Here is a 25,376-nt window from a genome sequence, read left to right on the forward strand (position 1 = left end):
ACACATTAGAATAGCTTTTGGAACCTGTAGGATGATAAAAAACAGGATGCAATTTTTGTTACGGAGTCTCTTTAATTTCCTGGAGAAGCAACAAAGCTGAAGATCCTCTCCAGACCCTGCCCAAGTGGTGAAGGGGGATCATCTTCTCCTGAGGCAGACATAAGGTTTTTACCCTAATAACTGACAGTTTCTTATGGGGATGATATTATCGTTTTACTTTTTGTCCTTGTTGTCATTTTACACTTGGTGGTTCCTATTCTGAGGCAGTAGAAGTGCTGTGGCCTCTGTGTCCAATACAACAAATCTAGTGCCGTTCCTGTAAGATGACTTCTAGAGGAATTCCAGTGAAAATAATTTAATAAAAAAGTGCTTCATTTTTACAGTAATTATGTATAAATGATTGTCAGTGTTTGCCCATTGTAAAACCTTTCCTCTCCCTGATTTACATTCTGACACTTATCACATGGTGACATTTTTACTGCTGGCAGGTGATGTCAGTGGAAGGAGATGCTGCTTGCATTTTTGGCAGTTAGAAACAGCTGTTGTTTCCCACAATGCAACAAGGCTCCCACAGTGTGATGTCAGAACCATGGTCCTGACATCACACTGTGGGAGGTGTTTCACCACAATATCAGCCATACAGAGCCCCCTGATGATCCGTTTGTGAAAATGAATAGATTTCTCATGGGAAAGGGGGTATCAGCTACTGATTGGGATGAAGTTAAATTCTTGGTCACGGTTTCTCTTTAAAGGGGCAGTCCACCCAAACCAGTAAAACAAAAGTGCTAGAAGTGAAAGATAACGCTGTGTATCTGCTGTTATGTCTCATGGTGTGTTGTCTTTATCCCTTCTCTCTCTGTCCCTGATCCCCCCCCCCCCCCCCCCCCCCTGCAGAAAATGCTGCCCAGTATCCTGAGGTGGTCTTTCTTGGAACTGGATCTGCTATTCCCATGAAGACACGCAACGTCAGCTGCACTCTGGTGCATGTCAGGTGTGTGCCCATCACGTATCTGCAGCAGCATGGGGGTCCCGGAGGATCCAGTGCAACCGCTTAGTGTGATATTGCCACAGGGTGGTCCGGAGAATCCAGTGCAGCCGCTTAGTGTGATATTGCCACAGGGTGGTCCGGAGGATCCAGCGCAACCGCTTAGTGTGATATTGCCACAGGGTGGTCCGGAGGATCCCGTGCAGCCGCTCAGTGTGATATTGCCACAGGGTGGTCCGGAGGATCCAGTGCAACCACTTAGTGTGATATTGCCACAGGGTGGTCCGGAGGATCCCGTGCAGCCGCTTAGTGTGATATTGCCACAGGGTGGTCCGGAGGATCCCGTGCAGCCGCTTAGTGTGATATTGCCACAGGGTGGTCCGGAGGATCCCGTGCAGCCGCTCAGTGTGATATTGCCACAGGGTGGTCCGGAGGATCCAGTGCAACCGCTTAGTGTGATATTGCTGATCTCTGAAGGAACCTCTTATGGCAGGGTTGTAACGTTGTGTTTTGTTATCCCGTAGCCCAGACCGGGTGTTGCTGCTGGACTGTGGAGAGGGGACCTTCGCTCAGATGTGCCGCCACTATGGAGATCGGGTGGATGAGATCCTCTGCCAGCTCTCCGCTGTGTTTGTGTCTCACATACATGCTGATCACCACACGGTAAGCTCTTCAGTAATATCCAATCACAATGACAGCCCAGGGAGGAAGCTGAAAATGGGCGGGAGCCACACCTGACGTCAGTCACTTCCTGTTAGCTGCCAGCTCTGACCTGGGCCTCTCTGAATGGGTTTTGGCTTGGACATTGCAGCTGTGCATTGTGCATGTATTTGTTTCCGCCTATTGAAATCTATATTTCTTGTGTTTCAGGGCCTCCTGCAGGTGTTGTATGAGAGGGAGAAGGCTCTGGTAAGTTCCTTTATGGAGATTCCCTATGTTAGGTACATACGATACAATTTTCTGTTCGATTTCTTGGCAGATCGATTATATCCTACCTGTCCGATCTGATTTTGATGGATTTTCCGTTCACTTCTATGGAAAATCGATAGTAAAATTGACAGATATCAAATCGGACAGGTTGGATATAATCGATCTGGCAAGAAATCTAACAGAACATTGTATCGTGTATACTAGGCATAAGTCAGACACGTTGACCACCGCCTCCTAGATTTATTACTCTTGTCTTCTTTCAGATCTCGTGTGGGAAGCCCTTCAGTCCGGTATTGCTTGTAAGTCCCACCGCTGTGAAGGCTTGGCTCAACCAGTTCCATGACAACTGCCAGGAGATCCTCCATAATATCAGGTGATGGTCTCATCTCTGGACCTGCCAGTTAGTCTAGTGAGGGTCTTACGATGTACTTGTAGCATCTACAACTCTATGAATGCTCGGCAACATTTGTCCAGAAGTTCTGAGCTACTTATTCATGGTGCTTGTTGCAGGGTTTAGACCCCCTTCTCCTTATTGATGATGCTTGTTGCAGGGTTTAGACCCCCTTCTCCTTATTCACAATACTTGTTGCAGGGTTTAGACCCCCTCTCCTTATTCACCATGCTGGTTGCAGGGTTTGTACCCGCCCCTCTCCTTATTCACATTGCAGGATTTAGTCCTCCTATCCTTATTCGTGATCCCTGTTGCAAGGTGTGGAACTCTCCTCAGTGTGACTGAGACCTCCTGTGTGTGATTTGTTCTCCTCAGTGTGACAGACCTCCTGTGTGTGATTTATGTTCTTAGTGTGACTGAGACCTCCTGTGTGTGATTTGTTCTCCTCAGTGTGACTGAGACCTCCTGTGTGTGATTTATGTTCTCAGTGTAACTGAGACCTCCTGTGTGTGATTTGTTCTCCTCAGTGTGACTGAGACCTCCTGTGTGTGATTTATGTTCTCTTCAGTGTGACTGAGACCTCCTGTGTGTGATTTATGTTCTCTTCAGTGTGACTGAGACCTCCTGTGTGTGATTTATGTTCTTAGTGTGACTGAGACCTCCTGTGTGTGATTTATGTTCTCCTCAGTGTGACTGAGACCTCCTGTGTGTGATTTGTTCTCCTCAGTGTAACTGAGACCTCCTGTGTGTGATTTGTTCTCCACAGTGTGACTGAGACCTCCTGTGTGTGATTTGTTCTCCTCAGTGTGACTGAGACCTCCTGTGTGTGATTTATATTCTCCTCAGTGTGACTGAGACCTCCTGTGTGTGATTTATGTTCTCAGTGTGACTGAGACCTCCTGTGTGTGATTTATATTCTCCTCAGTGTGATTGAGACCTCCTGTGTGTGACTTATGTTCTCCTCAGTGTGACTGAGACCTCCTGTGTGTGATTTCTGTTCTCAGTGTGACTGAGACCTCCTGTGTGTGACTTATGTTCTCATCCGTGTGACTGAGACCTCCTGTGTGTGACTTATGTTCTCCTCAGTGTGACTGAGACCTCCTGTGTGTGATTTCTGTTCTCAGTGTGACTGAGGCCTCCTGTGTGTCTTATGTTCTCCTCCGTGTGACTGAGACCTCCTGTGTGTAATACATGTTCTCCTCAGTGTGACTGAGGCCTCCTGTGTGTGATTTATGTTCTCCTCAGTGTGACTGAGACCTCCTGTGTGTGACTTTTGTTCTCCTCAGTGTGACTGAGACCTCCTGTGTGTGATTTCTGTTCTCAGTGTGACTGAGGCCTCCTGTGTGTGATTTATGTTCTCCTCAGTGTGACTGAGACCTCCTGTGTGTGATTTATATTCTCCTCAGTGTGACTGAGACCTCCTGTGTGTGTCTTATGTTCTCCTCAGTGTGACTGAGGCCTCCTGTGTGTGACTTATGTTCTCCTCGGTGTGACTGAGACCTCCTGTGTGTGATTGATGTTCTCCTCAGTGTGACTGAGACCTCCTGTGTGTGATTTATGTTCTCAGTGTGACTGAGACCTCCTGTGTGTGATTTATGTTCTCCTCAGTGTGACTGAGACCTCCTGTGTGTGATTTATGTTCTCCTCAGTGTGACTGAGACCTCCTGTGTGTGATTCATATTCTCCTCAGTGTGACTGAGACCCCCTGTGTGTGATTTGTGTTCTCCTCAGTGTGACTGAGAACTCCTGTGTGTGATTTATATTCTCGTGTGACTGAGACCTCCTGTGTGTGATTTATGTTCTCCTCAGTGTGGCTAAGACCTATTGTGTGTGACTTATGTTCTCCTCAGTGTGACTGAGACCTCCTGTGTGTGACTTATGTTCTCAGTGTGACTGAGGCCTCCTGTGTGTCTTATGTTCTCCTCAGTGTGACTGAGACTTCCTGTGTGTGATTTATGTTCTCCTCAGTGTGACTGAGACCTCCTGTGAGTGACTTATGTTCTCCTCAGTGTGACTGAGACCTCCTGTGTGTGATTTGTTCTCCTCAGTGTGACTGAGACCTCCTGTGTGTGATTTGTTCTCCTCAGTGTGACTGAGACCTCCTGTGTGTGATGGATATTCTCCTCAGTGTGATTGAGACCTCCTGTGTGTGACTTATGTTCTCCTCAGTGTGACTGAGACCTCCTGTGTGTGATTTCTGTTCTCAGTGTGACTGAGACCTCCTGTGTGTGACTTATGTTCTCATCCGTGTGACTGAGACCTCCTGTGTTTGACTTATGTTCTCCTCAATGTGACTGAGACCTCCTGTGTGTGATTTCTGTTCTCAGTGTGACTGAGGCCTCCTGTGTGTCTTATGTTCTCCTCCGTGTGACTGAGACCTCCTGTGTGTGATATATGTTCTCATCAGTGTGACTGAGACCTCCTGTGTGTGACTTATGTTCTCCTCAGTGTGACTGAGGCCTCCTGTGTGTGATTTATGTTCTCCTCAGTGTGACTGAGACCTCCTGTGTGTGATTTATGTTCTCCTCAGTGTGACTGAGGCCTCCTGTGTGTCTTATGTTCTCCTCAGTGTGACTGAGGCCTCCTGTGTGTGACTTATGTTCTCCTCGGTGTGACTGAGACCTCCTGTGTGTGACTTTTGTTCTCCTCAGTGTGACTGAGACCTCCTGTGTGTGACTTATGTTCTCAGTGTGACTGAGACCTCCTGTGTGTGATTTATGTTCTCAGTGTGACTGAGGCCTCCTGTGTGTCTTATGTTCTCCTCAGTGTGACTGAGACCTCCTGTGTGTGATTTATGTTCTCAGTGTAACTGAGACCTCCTGTGTGTGATTTGTTCTCCTCAGTGTGACTGAGACCTCCTGTGTGTGATTTATGTTCTCTTCAGTGTGACTGAGACCTCCTGTGTTTGACTTATGTTCTCCTCAATGTGACTGAGACCTCCTGTGTGTGATTTCTGTTCTCAGTGTGACTGAGGCCTCCTGTGTGTCTTATGTTCTCCTCCGTGTGACTGAGACCTCCTGTGTGTGATATATGTTCTCCTCAGTGTGACTGAGACCTCCTGTGTGTGATTTGTTCTCCTCAGTGTAACTGAGACCTCCTGTGTGTGATTTGTTCTCCACAGTGTGACTGAGACCTCCTGTGTGTGATTTGTTCTCCTCAGTGTGACTGAGACCTCCTGTGTGTGATTTATATTCTCCTCAGTGTGACTGAGACCTCCTGTGTGTGATTTATGTTCTCAGTGTGACTGAGACCTCCTGTGTGTGATTTATATTCTCCTCAGTGTGATTGAGACCTCCTGTGTGTGACTTATGTTCTCCTCAGTGTGACTGAGACCTCCTGTGTGTGATTTCTGTTCTCAGTGTGACTGAGGCCTCCTGTGTGTCTTATGTTCTCCTCCGTGTGACTGAGACCTCCTGTGTGTAATACATGTTCTCCTCAGTGTGACTGAGGCCTCCTGTGTGTGATTTATGTTCTCCTCAGTGTGACTGAGACCTCCTGTGTGTGACTTTTGTTCTCCTCAGTGTGACTGAGACCTCCTGTGTGTGATTTCTGTTCTCAGTGTGACTGAGGCCTCCTGTGTGTGATTTATGTTCTCCTCAGTGTGACTGAGACCTCCTGTGTGTGATTTATATTCTCCTCAGTGTGACTGAGACCTCCTGTGTGTGTCTTATGTTCTCCTCAGTGTGACTGAGGCCTCCTGTGTGTGATTGATGTTCTCCTCAGTGTGACTGAGACCTCCTGTGTGTGATTTATGTTCTCAGTGTGACTGAGACCTCCTGTGTGTGATTTATGTTCTCCTCAGTGTGACTGAGACCTCCTGTGTGTGATTTATGTTCTCCTCAGTGTGACTGAGACCTCCTGTGTGTGATTCATATTCTCCTCAGTGTGACTGAGACCCCCTGTGTGTGATTTGTGTTCTCCTCAGTGTGACTGAGAACTCCTGTGTGTGATTTATATTCTCGTGTGACTGAGACCTCCTGTGTGTGATTTATGTTCTCCTCAGTGTGGCTAAGACCTATTGTGTGTGACTTATGTTCTCCTCAGTGTGACTGAGACCTCCTGTGTGTGACTTATGTTCTCAGTGTGACTGAGGCCTCCTGTGTGTCTTATGTTCTCCTCAGTGTGACTGAGACTTCCTGTGTGTGATTTATGTTCTCCTCAGTGTGACTGAGACCTCCTGTGTGTGATTTGTTCTCCTCAGTGTGACTGAGACCTCCTGTGTGTGATTTGTTCTCCTCAGTGTGACTGAGACCTCCTGTGTGTGATGGATATTCTCCTCAGTGTGATTGAGACCTCCTGTGTGTGACTTATGTTCTCCTCAGTGTGACTGAGACCTCCTGTGTGTGATTTCTGTTCTCAGTGTGACTGAGACCTCCTGTGTGTGACTTATGTTCTCATCCGTGTGACTGAGACCTCCTGTGTTTGACTTATGTTCTCCTCAATGTGACTGAGACCTCCTGTGTGTGATTTCTGTTCTCAGTGTGACTGAGGCCTCCTGTGTGTCTTATGTTCTCCTCCGTGTGACTGAGACCTCCTGTGTGTGATATATGTTCTCATCAGTGTGACTGAGACCTCCTGTGTGTGACTTATGTTCTCCTCAGTGTGACTGAGGCCTCCTGTGTGTGATTTATGTTCTCCTCAGTGTGACTGAGACCTCCTGTGTGTGATTTATGTTCTCCTCAGTGTGACTGAGGCCTCCTGTGTGTCTTATGTTCTCCTCAGTGTGACTGAGGCCTCCTGTGTGTGACTTATGTTCTCCTCGGTGTGACTGAGACCTCCTGTGTGTGACTTTTGTTCTCCTCAGTGTGACTGAGACCTCCTGTGTGTGACTTATGTTCTCAGTGTGACTGAGACCTCCTGTGTGTGATTTATGTTCTCAGTGTGACTGAGGCCTCCTGTGTGTCTTATGTTCTCCTCAGTGTGACTGAGACCTCCTGTGTGTGATTTATGTTCTCCTCAGTGTGACTGAGAACTCCTGTGTGTCTTATGTTCTCCTCAGTGTGACTGAGACCTCCTGTGTGTCTTATGTTCTCCTCAGTGTGACTGAGACCTCCTGTGTGTCTTATGTTCTCCTCAGTGTGACTGAGACCTCCTGTGTGTGATTTATGTTCTCCTCAGTGTGACTGAGACCTCCTGTGTGTGATTTATGTTCTCCTCAATGTGACTGAGAACTCCTGTGTGTGATTTCTGTTCTCAGTGTGACTGAGACCTCCTGTGTGTGATTTATGTTCTGAGTGTGACTGAGACCTCCTGTGTGTGATTTATATTCTCAGTGTGACTGAGACCTCCTGTGTGTGACTTATGTACTCCTCAGTGTGACTGAGACCTCCTGTGTGTGATTTATATTCTCAGTGTGACTGAGACCTCCTGTGTGTGATTTATGTTCTGAGTGTGACTGAGACCTCCTGTGTGTGATTTATATTCTCAGTGTGACTGAGGCCTCCTGTGTGACTTATGTACTCCTCAGTGTGACTGAGACCTCCTGTGTGTGATTCATATTCTCCTCAGTGTGACTGAGACCCCCTGTGTGTGATTTGTGTTCTCCTCAGTGTGACTGAGAACTCCTGTGTGTGATTTATATTCTCCGTGTGACTGAGACCTCCTGTGTGTGACTTATGTACTCCTCAGTGTGACTGAGACCTCCTGTGTGTGATTTATGTTCTGAGTGTGACTGAGACCTCCTGTGTGTGATTTATGTTCTGAGTGTGACTGAGACCTCCTGTGTGTGATTTATATTCTCAGTGTGACTGAGACCTCCTGTGTGTGACTTATGTACTCCTCAGTGTGACTGAGACCTCCTGTGTGTGATTTATATTCTCAGTGTGACTGAGACCTCCTGTGTGTGACTTATGTACTCCTCAGTGTGACTGAGACCTCCTGTGTGTGATTCATATTCTCCTCAGTGTGACTGAGACCCCCTGTGTGTGATTTGTGTTCTCCTCAGTGTGACTGAGAACTCCTGTGTGTGATTTATATTCTCCGTGTGACTGAGACCTCCTGTGTGTGACTTATGTACTCCTCAGTGTGACTGAGACCTCCTGTGTGTGATATATATTCTCAGTGTGACTGAGACCTCCTGTGTGTGACTTATGTACTCCTCAGTGTGACTGAGACCTCCTGTGTGTGATTTATGTTCTGAGTGTGACTGAGACCTCCTGTGTGTGATTATGTTGCAGATACATTCCGTCCCGGAGTTTAATTGAAGGTGCAGAGATAGATTGTGCCAACACCAGAGCTCTCATCTCCTCAATGCTGGAGGATTACCAGCTGGCAAAGGTAAGTGACAGACTGGCCTCCTTCCATGCCGTTGCTTGTATGGACGTGATGGTGGAATTGTAGACCCGTAGATACAATAGAACACATCCTCACAAATCCATTGTCTGTTTTTCAGAATAGGTCTGTAGAGAACAGCTAAAGCGGGCATTGCTCGCTACTGCTAGTTTTTTTTTCCAGTAATATAATTATTTTGCTCATCCAAGTAGATAGGTGAATGTATTGTTGTAATGGAATTCAGTTATGTTCCAGCGAGTTGAGATGAATGTGTGGTCCTGTCTGGTTATGGTGTATAGATGGCCAGCTGGTTATGATGTATGTGTGGTCCTGTCTGGTTATGGTGTATGGATGACCAGCTAGTTATGATGAATGTGTGGTCCTGTCTGGTTATGGTGTATAGATGGCCAGCTGGTTATGATGTATGTGTGGTCCTGTCTGGTTATGATGTATGGATGACCAGCTAGTTATGATGAATGTGTGGTCCTGTCTGGTTATGGTGTATAGATGGCCAGCTGGTTATGATGTATGTGTGGTCCTGTCTGGTTATGGTGTATGGATGACCAGCTAGTTATGATGAATGTGTGGTCCTGTCTGGTTATGCACGTGGTGTGTAGAAGACCAGCTAGTTGACATGAATGTTTGGTCCTGTCTGGCTATGGTGTATAGATGACCAGCTAGTTAAGATGATTATGTGGTCCTGTCTGGCTATGGTGTATAGATGACCAGCTAGTTAAGATGATTATGTGGTCCTGTCTGGTTATGGTGTATAGATGACCAGCTAGTTGAGATGACTGTGTGGACCTCTCTTGTAATGCACTTGGTCTCCCGTACGGGAGAACTTTGTACTGTTCCTGACCCCATTTCCCCCATCAGTTTCAGACATGTTACGTCCGGCACTGTAGGAATGCTTTCGGTTGTGCCATTGTTCACCAGTCTGGCTGGAAGCTGGTCTTCTCTGGAGACACCATGCCCTGTGACGCTCTCATTAGGATGGGTAAGTTGATGGGGGTCATTGCTCCTTGCGGTAGTGTGGCTGTAGAAATAAAAGTTCCACTTCTAAATGGGTATTTTCTCCCCCTTTGTTCCTCTGCCAGGAAGAGACGCCACGCTGCTGATCCACGAAGCCACTCTGGAGGACGGCTTGGAGGAGGATGCGCAGGACAAGGCTCACAGGTAGCGTGGCTCTCACGTAATGCAGCGCATGTTCTGCTTGTAGCTGATGAATGCCCTACGAGTTTTCTCCGAGTGACTACTGCGCATGTGTGACAATCCAGCCCCGCGATCCTGTCCAATCTGCTCCCGTTAGCATATGCAGGAAGTACGGTGAGCAGACTGACAACAAAGACCGGTTGCTGGATCGTCCGAAGAAGGTAGTTAATGTGACAGAGCGTGCCAATCCTGTCTAATCTGCTCCCGTTAGCATACGCAGGAAGTACGGTGAGCAGACTGACAATAGAGATTGGTCGCGCAGCTGCTGACAATATGTAATGCGACAATCACTCACCAATCCCATATTACTAGGCCTCTTTTGCCATGCAGTTCTCATGTACTAGAAACTTCTAGAGGCAGATTCACTGTGTGCGTAGTAAACGGTTAAGATTGGTTGGAGGTGTGCATACATGTACAATCGATAAAATAAAAAATCGATTTCGCTCTGGAAATCACGTAATTTCACTGCCACCACTGTCCGGTTCAATGGAGCGGACAGTCTCCAACTTTACTCCTATAAGGAAGAAACGGTTATTTACAACCTAGCTAGCAAATCAACAATTTATAAGAAAATAATAAAACAATGCGATAGTATGACTGACTCTTCAGAGGGCAGACTCGTTGTAGCAACAATCAGATGACCAGAACAGGCACAAGACTGAACGATAAAATCGTTAGTTTTTATTCTAAAACTACATAAACATAGCCTATTTTAGCCCACAGATAACTATACCTGTCCGGCAGAACAGATTGGTTTGATAGAGAGTAGAGATGAAAAGAAACAGAATGTCTTAATGTACAGTTCAAATACCGTTATTGGTAGTCCATGCCGCAATCGCAAGTCTTTGGCGGAAAGTCCAAGATGGCGATTGCCATGCCTTTGTGAGAAATAATCCAAGAGATTCTGCTAGTGTCTAGCTGGCTGCCAGTTGATGTTATTCAACAAGATTTTAGATGATGGACCTTGGACAACCTGGGCCCAGTTAAGTTATACCCCTCACTTCAACAAGGAGGAGTTAGGGGCGGGGATCACACACCTCTTTGGAACATGAGATGTGCCAGCCCCTTCTCACGGACACAGGAATATATCTGAATCATGATAGGTGTGCTAATCTTCAAAACCATACAGGTTATGTTAAACCTAGTAACATTTTTAGGTTGATCAGAATTTATCGATAACGATGATATCAAACTTGAGGGGTCAGACTCCTGGGGTATTAAAGGATTACTTTAAAACAGTCTTACTTCAGTTCTGGGAGTCCGATTGGTCAGGAAACCTCTCAGACCCAGTGTCCTACGGAATCCCACAACCTGTGCAGATTTGATGGGCATAGATATTTGCTATGCCAGGAATTATGAAGAAAATGTGAAGTAAATATGGATATTCGGGATTCCTGGGTCACAGTAGGTCAGCTACTTCCAGGGAGAGTTGAAGAACTCAGCCGGAAGTCTTTGAAGCTCGGACAGCAGGGATAAGTGTCGGATTCCCTGCTGAGATCAAGGCCGATCAGTCTGGAGAAGGATGCTGTAAATTGGTTCTGTCAGGCTGATATCTAATCTTCATCTGATGGATGAGCTATACAACTTCCCAGAAATGCTAGGTGACAGATTTCTCACTTGGATGAGAGAGACTATGTGATTAGAAACTGCCAGTGTTTGCTTGCAGATCCAGAGAGTGGGGGGGAGAAAAAAAATGTTGATTTGAACCAAAAATGTCATTTTGGTTGCTTGCAATGAAACTTGCGTTTGTGACGTGAATGGCGCACAAACTGTTTTCTCTGGAACCGTGTGAGCGTCACAGCATGAGCTTCCTTTTCTCCCATCTCCAAAAACATCACCTGACTGTTCAGCCAAAAGTCATTTCCGTGCCTTGCATGGTTCCCTTTGTCAAGGTACAGTACAGATTTTACTGTGACGATTTGTACTTTTACTCCGATATACCGTATCTACTCGAGTATAAGCTGACCCCCAACTTTTGCCTAAAAAAATGTAAAAGATTGACTTGAGTATAAGCCCCCATGTGCAGATTGATGTTGGCCCATCTTGTGTTGTTCACCATGGACCCCTGCCACCCCAACCACCCCTCTGTACATAGTACTGTTGGCCCTCATCTCAAGCAGATTTTGTGTAGACTGGCAGATTTTTATTGGCTGTGTGCTCATTTTGTGCAGTCTAGCAGTTTTTATTGACTGTGTGCACCTCCCTCCCCACAGCAGAGTATAGTTAGGCAGACCTTCTGTCATTTCCCCCCCCCCCCCCCCCCCCCATGTACAGCTCTGTACTGTGTTCTCGTGGCTCTAGCAAATGAATGGCTGTTAGCCATGTGCCGATTCTGCCCTGCCAGACCAGAGAACAATTTAAAGCAGACCCCCCACTCTCTACTATGTTCAGGTTGTAGCAAATTAACCACTTGAGGACCCACCCTTTACCCCCCCTTAAGGACCAGCGCTGGTTTGATTGATCTGTGCTGGGTGGGCTCTGCAGCCCCCAGCACAGATCAGGGTGCAGGCAGGGAGATCAGATTGCCCCCCTTTTTTCCCCCCTATGGGGATGATGTGCTGGGGGGGTCTGATCTCTCCTGCCTGCTGTGGGTGGCGGGGGGGGGGGCACCTCAAAGCCCCCCTCCGCGGCGAAATTCCCCCCTCCCTCTCCTACCTGCTGCCTCCCCCGGTGATCGGGGCTGCACAGGACGGCTATCCGTCCTGTGCAGCCAGTGACAGGACGTCCCCTGTCACATGGCGGCGATCCCCGGCCGCTGATTGGCCGGGGATCGCCGATCTGCCTTACGGCGCTGATGCGCAGCAGCGCCGTACAAATGTAAACAAAGCGGATTATTTCCGCTTGTGTTTACATCTAGCCTGCGAGCCGCCATCGGCGGCCCGCAGGCTATTCACGGAGCCCCCCGCCGTGATTTGACAGGAAGCAGCCGCTCGTACGAGCGGCTGCTTCCTGATTAATTAGGCTGCAGCTGGCGACGCAGTACTGCGTCGCTGGTCCTGCAGCTGCCACTTTGCCGACGCACGTTATGAGTGTGTGGTCGGCAAGTGGTTAAAGGCCATGAGATGGCTGTGTGCCACTGTGCCTGCCGCCCGCCTTCCCCGACTGGAGCAGAATGTCACAGACCCTCTGGTTCTCCCCCCCCATGTGCAGAGAGCTCTCTCCTCTGTACTGTGTTGCTGTCGCCCCCTAGTGTTATCACAGGCGCATCTGCATGGATCATGGCAACAAGAGAATGCATCTTGCAAGCTGGAGGGGAATCATCGCGGCACAGGCCAGCAAGTAATGGAGAAACCACAGCGCAGTGGTTATGGCAGGGCCCACACTGGGGGGGGGGCAGAGGGTCTGTGACTTTCTGCTCTAGTCTGGCGGGGGGGACGGTGATCACAGCTGCCCAGGGCCATCTGTTGGCCTTAAATTTGCTGCAGCCACGAGCATCATAGTAGAGAGTGGAGAGTACTATGTACATGCCGTGGGTGGGTCTGCTTAAAGTTATTGTCTGGTCTGGGGGTGGGATGTGAGGCAGGCACATGGCCATCTAATTGGCAACTAATGGTTAGTCCAGTATAATTAGAGACTCCCACTTTTGGACCACTTCTTTTGGTCTCTAAACCTCAGCTTATACGTGAGTATATATGGTGGACGGTCTTGCACCCATCGGTGTGTGTGATCCTTTGCTCTGTCTTGGAAGCAATGCCGCGCCTCTTCTCAGGGAAGTGAGTAGGAATGCCAGATGTGACCACACTAGGCTGGCTCTCTCTGTAACCGGAAAGAGGTTGTTTAACTCCTTCCCGACCGCCTAACGCTGATAGACATTGGGAGGGTGGCAGCACCAGGACCACCCAATGCCTAAAGGCGTCAAGTCCTGCGTCGCAGTTTTGCAGGTTATAGTGCGTGAAACATCAGTCTACCAGCGGCAATCGCCACTAGGAGACTGTTAGACAGGCGAAACCGCAGTCTATTTACACTGTACAGCGCTGCAATCTAAGGCACGTTGTCTACGTGACACTCAGCTTGCCTATACTTTATAAAGGATTACTAACAGATAAGAAGTACAACTCATAATTTAGCGTTACAGCTTCCAACTGTTAATATCAATGGGTGTTAAGCCACTGAAAGCTTGCATATAGATTTGTTTCAGTATATCTGTAACGATTGGGGAATTATCTCCGTGGTCAGCGCACAAGATGTGCGCCGACACTGCGGAAATCCTCTACAAGCGTTTAAATAACAGAACCCAGCTTTGGTGCAATGCACCTGTAGAGAGGAATTCCCACCGGCAGATGGAGCTGTGGAGTGCAGAGGAATGAACCCTCTGCACTGCCACAGATGCCAGATGGAAATTGTACGAGGTGAAACAATACAGGGCAAGATGGCCCCTAAAGAGAGAGTGAGCACAGAGACAGAATGTATGTATGTCCACCAATCCAGTCGCCACTCGGCGCCGGTTGACCTAACACAGCGAAAACCAAAGTGAAAAAGCAATCGCCAGAATGGCGATTGCTAATAGAGACACAAGACTGAATGAGACCGAGCGTGACTGAGTAGGGAAGACACAGCAAAACCACAATCTGAACGTCAAAGAAAATAACAAACGAACTACCTGAACGTGGTCGCCGCACGAGAAGTGCAACAGCGACAAAACACGTTAATGGCGCGGTCTCTGCACGAGAAGCGCAACAGAGACAAAACACGACAACCTTGAGTAACAAATGAACCTAACAAAGACGACAGACAAATAACGTGAACGCTTGCTAATCGGTTGCCTCCCACTAGGCAACAGCAAGCGTTCGTGCTGGACAAGACAGACTAAAGGAGTAACCAGTAGCAACCACAGCTAAGGTTATACTCCAAGACAGACAAAGGAGATCCACCGCCACTACCGCCAGGGCGAATGCGATCTAGGAACGAGACCAAACGATTTACTGCCAGCCGCCGCAGGCGACAGCACAATCGCAGGGACCAGACAAAACAGCACAGGAATAAACAGTACAAATAATACAAAGCCAAACTGCACTATAGAGAATGCAAGATGCACTCCCCAATAATTAACTACACTAGAATCTTCGCCAACAATCAGCAGAGGGGCTGAAACTCCAGGAAAGTTAGCAGGAACAAACCTTCATGACCAGCAAGGAATTCTGGGAGGAAATGGTATTTATACTGCAAGCCATCAAAGGAAGCAGCTAAGCAATTTGCATGACAAGTGGATGCAAATTCCTCACCAGAACAGCAACTCTGAAACTTGCAGAATGAAGACGGGTCTCTTTTCCAGGGACCTGGAGCACTCAGACCTAAAAAAAATGGTCAAAAAGCTGTCTGCCTGTGCAGACAGCAGAGCAGATCATTACAATATCCCAGATTGAAATAATTACAATACGCAGACAAGAGAATTATCATTAAATATAATGTATTCTTGTGATAATATACAGAGAATATACAAAAATTACAGGAAGGATATGATTAAGATGCCTATTGCTAAAATATCTGCTAACATAATGTCCACCAAAATATAGTGCATGAAATACATACCAGTTCCTAAGAGCGTATAACGTAGCAGAGCAACCGCATAGAGTTCTGTCTGTTACCTCTATCTCAGGGGCCCCAACCGTCCCGTTTTCGCCGGGACGGTCACGGGTTGGGGGAGGGGTCCCGCTGTCCCGGGATACCCCCCCTTGTGTCCCGGCAGGCAGCGGAGGGAAGAAAAGGATCGAGGCGCCAGCCGCGGCTTCTGTGTGCGGGATGCGGCGGTCTGGGATAAGATTGTCCCTCCCTCCCTCCGAATGTGCCCCCCAGTGTCCCCCTGTATGCAGAGATAACAGCGCAGCGGAGCGGGCAGTCCTACCATCTTCCTAGCGTACCGGGCATCTCTCGTCTTCTCTGCTTCCTGTGACATCACAGGAAGTAGATGGAAGCAAGAGATGGAGATGCCCGGTACGCTAGGAAGATGGTAAGACTGCCCGCTCCGCTGCGCTGTTATCTCTGCATACAGGGGGACACTGGGGGGCACATTCCGAGGGAGGGAGGGACAATCTTATACCAGACCGCCGCATTTCGCACACAGAAGCCACGGCTGGCGCCTCGATCCTTTCCTTCCCTCCGCTGCCATGGGCACTCTCCCCTTCTCCCCACTCCCTGACAATTGCAGATTTTATATATATATGTTACGGCCAGAACCCGAAGTTTGGCCACTTCTAGTTCTGGCCGGCCACTTCGGGTTCTGGCCGGCCAATTCGCGAAGTGCCCGCTGCGCTGCGGCCAATGTTAGAAACGGATCGGCCAAACGTATTAATTTGTTGCAATTTTAAGCCGGCGGCAATGTAACGATTCAAGCCGCCGGCTTTTTCATCTGCCTCATCTCTCTCCCTCTCTTTCTTATGGGCAGCCGGGCGGGGACACGCGTGTCCCTCCGGAGTCGTTCGTCGCGGCAGGGAAGCCTGCCGTTCTTGCAGAGCGGGTGCTGGCAGAAGCAATGTCTGCAGCCTCCCCGCTCTGCTGCCCCTGCTGCGACGAACGACTCCCGGGGGGACTCGCGTGTCCCTCCCCCCCCCCCCCCCCCGCCGGCTGGCCATAAGAAAGAGAGGGAGAGAGATGAGGCAGATGAAAAAGCCGGCGGCTTGAATCGTTACATTGCCGCCGGCTTAAAATTGCAACAAATTAATACGTTTGGCCGCTGCGCTGCGGCCAGAAGATACATTCATATCAGAGTAAACGATCCGTTTCTAACATTGGCCGCAGCGCAGCGGGCACTTCGCGAATTGGCCGGCCAGAACCCGAAGTGGCCGGCCAGAACTAGAAGTGGCCAAACTTCGGGTTCTGGCCGTAACATATATATTTTTTTCTTCCCTAGGGGTGTGTCAGAGGGTGTGGTTGGGGTTGTGGCAGGGGTGTGGCTTAAGTGTCCCGGTTTCTCATCTCAAAAAGTTGGGAGGTATGCTATCTTATAGTGCTAAACAGAAAATGAAACTAACATACGCGTATGTCAGCAAATTATATTATCAGAAATAATTTCTGGAATGTAATCTGCTTTCAGTTTCTCTTTCTAACCTATGAGTCCTACTAGGGAGACCTCTGCCAAGTGTTAGCTAATGTGCTTGCTAAAATATTTCAGCTATTGGTTAGGTCATTCTCAGCGTGGGAATAAATGAGAATAATTTCACATCATTACACTTCAAGCAAGATACAAAAACTGGTTATACAAAAAATGATTATTAATCATTTCAACAGTAATTTTGAGTCCATGACCTAACATAAAATCAAAAGATAAAAATGAATGAAATAAGGAAAGAATGCAATGTTATATATTTGACAAGCTGTCTCCTGGGGAGGCTCAGAGAGCGATCAGCTCTCATAGGCTGATGTGTATGAGTGCTGATCGCTGTGATTGGCGGGGGGGGAGGGGGAAAAAAATAGAGATTTTTATTAAAAAAAACAAACCAAACAAAAACGCAATTAAATTAATAAAGAAAAAAAACACACAAAAGCTGCTGCAGCGATCAGATCCCACCAAGAGAAGCTCTGTTAGTGGGCAGAAAGGGGGGGGGGGGTCATTTGTGTGCTCGTTGTGTGGCTCTGCAGTGAGCCATCAAAGCTGCCAAGCACTAATTTGTAAAATAAAAAAAGGGAGAATCTAAACAGTCTTGTAGGATTATGGTGCCCTTTGGGATTGGAAGTCCAAACAGAAGATATAAGGCCCCCTGACAGCCTTTGTGTCCACATATTTAACCCTCTGCTTTGCTAGGGGAGATGATCCCCCACCTCTAGCAACCTGACCTCAGGATGGGACCAGCCCCTTGCCTTAGGTGAAGAGAGTTTGGGCATTTTCTGAGATTATGCCAGAACTCTATGGATGTCCGGGATATGATATAAAAAACAACATTTTAGACTCTGTTGTCATGCGCTGAAACCGTGGGTACCAATCATGCGTTTTTTTCCAGCTTCCCTGTCTAGGTGATCGATATCTCAGGCTATGGATCAGCTATAAGAACCATTAACCTCCTCAAATGGTGTATTGCCCTTGGCATATTATTCACTGTGAGCTGCGACCAGCTGCACCCATGCGGTTCCTAAATATTCCCCAAATTATGATGACATGTGGAATATATATTCGAGTTGAATCGGAGGACAATGGATTCCATCTTCCCCTGACAGGAAATGTGGAGGAACGTAGCTTTCGGCAGTTAGGGCTTTACGACGGGTGATTTGGGTTTCAGTTCCCTTTGAAAAACAAAAGTTTGCTTTCCTAAAACAGAAAGAATTTGCGATAATTCAGGTTGGAGTGAGCTTGAGATGTCTCCCAGTGCACCACTGCTGAATATATGCAAATTAACCATTGTACCCTTAGAAGCTAAACACACCTCCAGAACCGCTGGAATGCAATGATGTGTCAGCTTGTTAATATGTACAGAGCCATAATAATCCAACATACATACAGACTGTTTCGGATTGTTTGATCCTCATCAGTGCATGGCATGGATTAATTTGGCTCTATGGAGTAGGGCTTGTAAATCCGAGAGGCACAGACACAGACACAGGTTCCCTTTGAGGTAGACCTACAATAATGTAAGGGGAGTCATTACATGGAGAAACCAGACCCATTGAGAAGAAGTCATGATTTTATTGTTTTATTGCTCCCTCTCACCAGCAGAAGAATAAACACTTCCTATGGAGAAGGGGCCTTGGCTGACAGAAACACTGGTTTATAAAACCAGGCTAAAACCTAAAGGGGTACTCTGCAGCCGACCTGTGTGCACATATATTTATACGCTGGGCGCATCTAGCGCTGGTGAATCAGTCACACAACAATCCGCTCTTATTGGATTGTAGAGGGTGCTGAGCCTCTCAAATCTTGAGCTAATGTGGTGTTTGATTGGTTTTTAATCTGCATAAATTAGCATGACCTTGGAGTTATTTGCATCTCATTGACAATGGAAGCATGTGGGTTTGTATCATTTACATTGGACTAGGACATACATGTCAAACTCCAGCCCGTGGGCCAAAGCTAGCCCTCGGAGCCATTAATTGTGGCCCTCAGGTGGTTTCCCCACTCTGCATTATGTTTGGCCCACTCTAGAGCTCCAGGGAAGCTATAGTGGAGGTGAAACCCTAGATCACCAGGGAAGCAATATGGGGAGGTAGGGGGAAAGCACTAAACACCAGGGAACTGTATAGGAGAGGATTCTCTAGACACTAGAAGACTGTATAGGAAAGTGAGGACCACTAGACACCAGGAAACTGTATAGGGGTTGGAGGGGGCCATTAGTCACCTGGGAACTTCAGAAGGGAGGAAGGTGGCCAGTAGACATTGAGTTGGGCCTGTGACTAGGTCCCAGTATATATCATCGGCCCACTTTGTATTTGGGTTTGACACCCCTGGATTAGAGGTTGTTGAGCTTGGGTGGGAGATGTCATGGAACGGAGCGCCATCTTCCTGCAGATGAGTGAAGTGCAAGTGTATTTTTCTGGCATTATTCCCTCCTGAATCTGGGGATAATCTGGTGTGACTGTCCTCTCTGTAGTCTCTGAATCTGGGGATTATCTGACGGGAATGTCCTCTCTGTATTCTCTGAATCTGGGGATAATCTGACGTGACTGTCCTCTGTATTCTCTGAATCTGGGGATAATCTGACGTGACTGTCCTCTGTATTCTCTGAATCTGGGGATAATCTGACGTGACTGTCCTCTCTGTGTTCTCTGATGTAGCACCACTTCTCAGGCCATCGATGTTGGAGTCAAGATGGATGCCAAGTATGTGATGCTGAACCACTTCAGCCAGAGATACGCCAAACTGCCTCTAATGAGCGACCGCTTCAGCCACAAAGTCGGGATCTCCTTCGATCACATGCGGGTCAGTCGCCTCTTCATGTTGTCTGTAACCCCCAAAGGCCACTTCTTCAGTCTGCTTTCTTCCCAGCTCGTTCTTATAGTTATAGCAGACCTCATAGAATCTTATTATCCACTCATTCATGCATATTTGCTATCCAGTCTTTTTACAGGAGGTGCCTTTATTGCTTTTTTCCAATTTTTGGCAATTAAAGTGGACCTGAACTTTTGCACAGGACAGCAGGAAAACATAGAGAAATGCTCCCTGTATGTATTTAGAGAGTTTAGCCTAATCCCCCCCCCCCCCCCCCCTCATCTGTGACTAATCACAAGTGCAATTTGTTCTCAGCTGATTCAGCTGGCTGCCAGGGCAGAGAAGCTAATTGGTAAACTCAGGATGTTGACCTTATATCTGCTTCCATGAAAGCAGGAAGTAGAAGCAGTGCAGGTTTATTGCAGGATTTGTATCAGCTGTAACAAAGAAATGTTTTTCTGTAACGGTGGTTATGCTGTTGCTTATCGTTTAGAGCAGAGAGAAAGTTCTGAGTTCAGGTCAGCTTTAAGCCTCTAGAAACCGTCCCATTTCTAGTCAGGGTCTCCTCCTTACCTATGTCATCCTCTCTTCCGTAGATCCGATGGAGTGACTTTGGAATCCTCCCGAAGCTGATGGGCCCACTGAAAGCCTTGTTTGCTGAAGAATTGGTGGAGATGGGGGAGAGGAAGGAGCGGAGGGAGCGCGGTCAGCAGGAAGCGGAGGACGTGACGCCTGCTGGAGAAATGTCCACAAATAAGAGGGGTGTGACTGAGGCTGTCGGGGAGGCTTCAGTGGAAGCCAAACGGCTAAAGACCAACTAAGCGCGTGTTGTAGGGTGACGCCGTCGACCAGAGGGCTGCAGGTTCTGGTAGGAGGCGGGGCAGAGAACTGAGCGTGTGTTTTTGGGTGATGCCGCCGACCAGAGGGCTGAAAGTTTCGGTAGGAGGCGGGGCAGAAACTGAGGGTGTGTTGTAGGGTGCTGACGCTGGCCAGAGGGCTGCAGGTTCCGGTAGGAGGCGGGGCAGAGAACTGAGGGTGTGTGGTTAGGTGAAGCCGCCGACCAGAGGGCTGAAAGTTCCGGTAGGAGGCGGGGCAGAAAACTGAGGGTGTGTTGTAGGGTGCTGATGCCGGCCAGAGGGCTGCAGGTTCTGGCAGGAGGCGGGGCAGAGAAGGTGACGGCCATCTTTACACGAGGCCGCAGTGGCCTGCCGGAAGCCATGTTCATTCAGTAATGGAGGCCCAGAGGGGGAGGACAGCAGCACTGGGCTCCCTGAGGGGCTGATGACATAGACCGTTACCATGAGGTCACCGCAGTGCCTCACAGGATACGCTCTGCTTCATGTGCCAGCAGGTGTGACACATTTTGTCACAGGACACCATAGAGATGATACATCTATGGGAAGAGAGATGTGTTTTTTTGTTTTGTTTTTTTCCTTTTTATGAACAATACAATTGGCTACATTTGTGTAAATTTAGATTGAATAATTCTGTATTTGGCCCGTTTAACAGAAGAAGAGGACCTGCCGTATATATCTGCATTAAAGATGGCCGCAGTGCCGCCCAGTCTGTTGTGACTCATGAGGGGAGGGGCTGATGCTCCTCTCCATCACTTAATTGATTGCATCCTGTGTGACCACATCCTAGGCCAGCTTATGAGTGCAGCCACTAAATGCCTCTACTGGCCACACAGGATACCGGCAGTATGGGGGGTAACACAGAATAGAGAACTTGTGTGGTCTAATCTAGGTCTCTGCCTCATCCCCGCTGGTCCTGAGGCTGCTGTACCTGCACTGGCATGTGGCATAATGTACAGGCATGTAGTATACTGCTGGTCCCCTGAGGCTACTGTACCCTGCACTGTCCATGTGCCATACACACAGGCATGTAGTGTACTGCTGGTCCTGAGGCTGCTGTACCTGCACTGTGCATGCCACATACATACAGGCATGTAGTATACTGCTGGTCCCCTGAGGCTGCTGTACCCTGCTCTGTCCATGTGGCATACGCACAGGCATGTAGTGTACTGCTGGTCCTGAGGCTGCTGTGCCTGCCACATACATACAGGCATGTAGTATACTGCTGGTCCTCTGGGGCTGCTGTACCCTGCTTTGTCAATGTGGCACACGCACAGAAATGTAGTGTATTGCTGGTCCTGAGGCTGCTGTACCTGCACTGTGCATGCCACATACGCACAGGCATGTAGTGTAGTGCTGGTCCCCTGAGGCTGCTGTACCCTGCTCTGTCCATGTGGCATACGCACAGGCATGTAGTGTACTGCTGGTCCTGAGGCTGCTGTGCCTGTACTGGCCGATGTGTAACATGGGGATAAAGAGCGCACACACCACAGGCGACGGTCCCTTAACCCTTTATCCTAGCTGATAGGATGGAGTATAGACAAGTGACCAGATCATGCGGCAATGGTTGTATCCGATGAATGGATACACCTATCAGGAATTATTGGCCAGATGACCGGATTATTGGCCAGGGAACCAGTGAAAACGTCTCATTTCGTGGAGGCTGCAGATCCCTTTTTCAGGCACACAGGATATTTTCCCTGGTTATACATGCTTGCTGTTATTGGCATGGAGCATCATCACTTTGTGTTGTTTTTTTGTTTTTAGAAGACTCGATCTTCTGTTCTGACCATATCTATAATGATTTCCTCTCATTGGCCAGACCGGTTGGATGATGTTTGGAAAAATGATGTAAATGACATTAAAAATTAAAGTATTTTTCAGTTACCTGATGGCTTCTCGTGTTTTGATGAGCACAAAAGAATGGTGGAGAAATTCAAGCTGGCTCCATAGAGGGAACTGCCTAGTGATTCCTCCATACGTTTTAGATAAGAAAACTGTGTGTCAGGCTTGTCTGGTCAATGACTAGGTTAGGCTGTATGCCCATATGACTGACCTATAGCCCAGCCCGTAACACCTGCACAAACTCCTACCTAACACAGAACTACAATACACCCTGCAGGTAGATGTAGCATACATCACATTGGTAGTATTGTATCGTACTCACTAATGGATCAAACCCATAGTCTTTAAAGGGAACCAGAGATGAACGATTCACACAAAATAAACATATCAGTTGATAGCTTGTAAAGAATAAATGCTCTACCTGATAATTTCGCCACTCTGGTGTGCCTTTTTGAGTGTTTTTCTATCCATTATTGCTCCAGGAAATATCCAATATGGCCGCCGGCTCATACCTGTTCTGCTTCCGCGTTATAAGTTGTTCTGGATGTGCTGTCTATCCTCTATGAGACTATAGACAAGCAGGGCTGCTGCTGCAGGCTTTCATCTGTCTGTTTTCAACTATTATTCTGGTATGCTGTGTGGCTGCCAGTAGAAAGTGTCTCTCATAGAAATGAAACTGCATACAGTAGATAATGACTGGCTGCACATTGCACACAGATAAACTGTTTCAGAGCTTCTTTCTCGGCAGCAGCAGCCCCTCCCATGTCAACAGCTCTGAGTATGAAATCTGATCCAGGAGGTGGCAGGCTTGGGCTTGAAAAGACTCCACAGAAGAGTGACTCAGCTATAATGATTCTAGGTCAAACCTCAACTGAATAGTCGGTGGATTCTTTTCACAGTTGATAACAGATAGATTAGACTGAGAAGAACAAAACTAAAATCAGGGTAGGTGTTTACTGTCATGTTCCCACTGATAAATGTAATAAAATACATGAGGGTGCTTCGTTTCTGGTTCTCTTTAAGGGGAGTGCGACAGCTGAAAAGTGGGATGACGCCCTCTATGCAGTATTCAACAAGGAAGAAAGCTGGCACATCCAAAATCAATCTTTATTGGTTCCATGTAAAAATATGGCAAATGTTTCGGAGCCGCGTAGGACCCCTTTATCAAGGCAATGTTTGCTCTGAGGCAAAGATCTGTCCGCTGCTGTGCAAAAGATTCTGCATAGGAAGTTGGGAGTCTGGCTCCTCTAACACTCGCTGACAGCAATGTGTATTGCCTGGGATCAGCAGCAGCCTGTAGCATACAGGCTGACAGATAAACAGAACTAATAGTTATAATGCAAGGCACAGAAATCACAAGTGGTATAGTCACCTGAGGCCTAAAGGCTGAGACAGTCCAGATGTTAGCCAGGTGACTGCAGGCTGATGTGGTTTGATTCAGGCAGTTCAAACACACAGATAGCGTGGTCAGTACAAGCCAATGTCGGTCCAGGCAGAGTTCATAGGAGTCCTTTAATCAAGCAGGGATCGATCCAGGCGGCAATCGGGCAAAGTCCAGGTACAATAGCAAAGTCGGCAACAGGTAATCCAATAGAGCGTGGTCAAGATACAAGCAGAGTCGGCACCAGGGAATCGATCTAGAGTAAGCGTGGTCAAGATACAAGGCAGATTTGGCAATAGGAGTAAACGGGTTTGTGAGCGCGTACCCAGCAACAAGCCAAAAGCTAATGCTATCATGGACTATCATATAACTGGGGGCGCTCACCTTAGCTAAATGTAAGGACTAACCAATCAGAAAGCAAAGAAATCCAAAGTAACCAATAAGATAGCGGCATGTGTCAGCAGGTCAGCTGACACGCCATACACACACATGGCTATTGTTTACAGCGGCAAAGCACGTACTGAGAATGCGTCCGCCGCCTATCCAATGGGAGCTGAGCGCCAAGCGCTCCAGTGACGTCAGCAGCCTGCCGAGACTCAGCAGCTTGCTCCCCAGCGTGGGTCTCGGCGTGTCGCCGCCATGAGGATCAATCAGAACTACAATAACCCTGCAGGTAGATGTAGCATACAGACTGACAGATAGTATCCACCAAACAGAACCCAAGGAACAATGCAAAGCACAGTATACACAGGTATAATAGTCACCTGAGGCCTGGAGGGTGAGGCAATCCAGGAGAGTCAGGTGGTAGTTAGCAGGTAGAATGGGATGCAGTTCAGGCACTAAGGGGTAGCGTGGTCAGTGTAGCCAGTGTCGGTCCAGGAAGCGTTCATTCAAGTCCTTATCCAAGCAGAAGTCGATCTAGGCAGCAGACAGTCAAAGTCTAGGTACACAGCAGAGTCGGCAACAGGTAATCCAATAAAGCGTGGTCAGGATACAAAGCAGAGTCGGCAACAGGGAATCAAGCTAGAGTTAAACATAGTCAAAGATACAAGCAGAGTCGGCAACAGTAATCAGACGTTTGTGAGCGCATACCCAGCAACAAGCCAAAGCTAAATGCTATCGCGGACGATAACGGGGCGCTCACCAGAGTTAAATACAAGGACTAACCAATCAGAAAGCAAAGGAATCCAAAGTAACCAATGACATTACGGCAGGTCAGCGGACAAGCCATACACACACGGCTATGGTTTACAGCGGCGCTCCATGCGCTCCAGTGACGTCGGCGGCCTGGTGAGACCCAGAGGCTTGCGCCTCAGCGTGGGTCTCGGCGTTTCGCCGCCATAAGTGCCCCGAGGATCTTACACTGTGACAGCGGGTATGGTGTTTATGTGTATAATATATATTACACACCGTATATGTATAATGTGTGTGGACACCCCAAATTGATTGTGGTGTAGACAAACTTTGATTCATGCAGGGACAGGTAGGGAGTGGCTGCAGATCATCCTAGTGCTCATCATGAGCGGAGAAGGGTGGACCTCAAGGGAGGAGTTAAGATAGGCTTATGGGTGAGGACCTCAGGGGAGGAGTTAGGATAGGATTATAGGGTATGGATGAGGACTTCAGGGGAGGAGTTAGGCTAGGATTATGGAGTA

The 25,376-nt window shown here is 48.0% G+C and overlaps 1 protein-coding gene across 1 annotated transcript in view; it reads left to right on the forward strand.

Annotated features, from left to right (window-relative positions):
* ELAC2 (elaC ribonuclease Z 2) overlaps window positions 1-22,382 on the forward strand; it is a 79,686-nt gene extending 57,304 nt beyond the window's left edge. Inside the window, exons 16-24 of the mRNA XM_068263175.1 lie at window positions 895-991; window positions 1,510-1,648; window positions 1,856-1,894; window positions 2,179-2,288; window positions 8,483-8,582; window positions 9,453-9,573; window positions 9,674-9,752; window positions 19,488-19,632; window positions 20,238-22,382. Coding sequence (XP_068119276.1) covers window positions 895-991; window positions 1,510-1,648; window positions 1,856-1,894; window positions 2,179-2,288; window positions 8,483-8,582; window positions 9,453-9,573; window positions 9,674-9,752; window positions 19,488-19,632; window positions 20,238-20,462 — 1,055 coding nt within the window. The 3' untranslated portion in view covers window positions 20,463-22,382. The remainder of the gene's footprint in view (window positions 1-894; window positions 992-1,509; window positions 1,649-1,855; window positions 1,895-2,178; window positions 2,289-8,482; window positions 8,583-9,452; window positions 9,574-9,673; window positions 9,753-19,487; window positions 19,633-20,237) is intronic.
* The last annotated feature ends 2,994 nt before the right edge of the window (window positions 22,383-25,376 follow it).

The sequence above is a fragment of the Hyperolius riggenbachi genome, chromosome 12 (genome assembly GCF_040937935.1).
Source record: "Hyperolius riggenbachi isolate aHypRig1 chromosome 12, aHypRig1.pri, whole genome shotgun sequence".
Classification (NCBI taxonomy): domain Eukaryota; kingdom Metazoa; phylum Chordata; class Amphibia; order Anura; family Hyperoliidae; genus Hyperolius; species Hyperolius riggenbachi.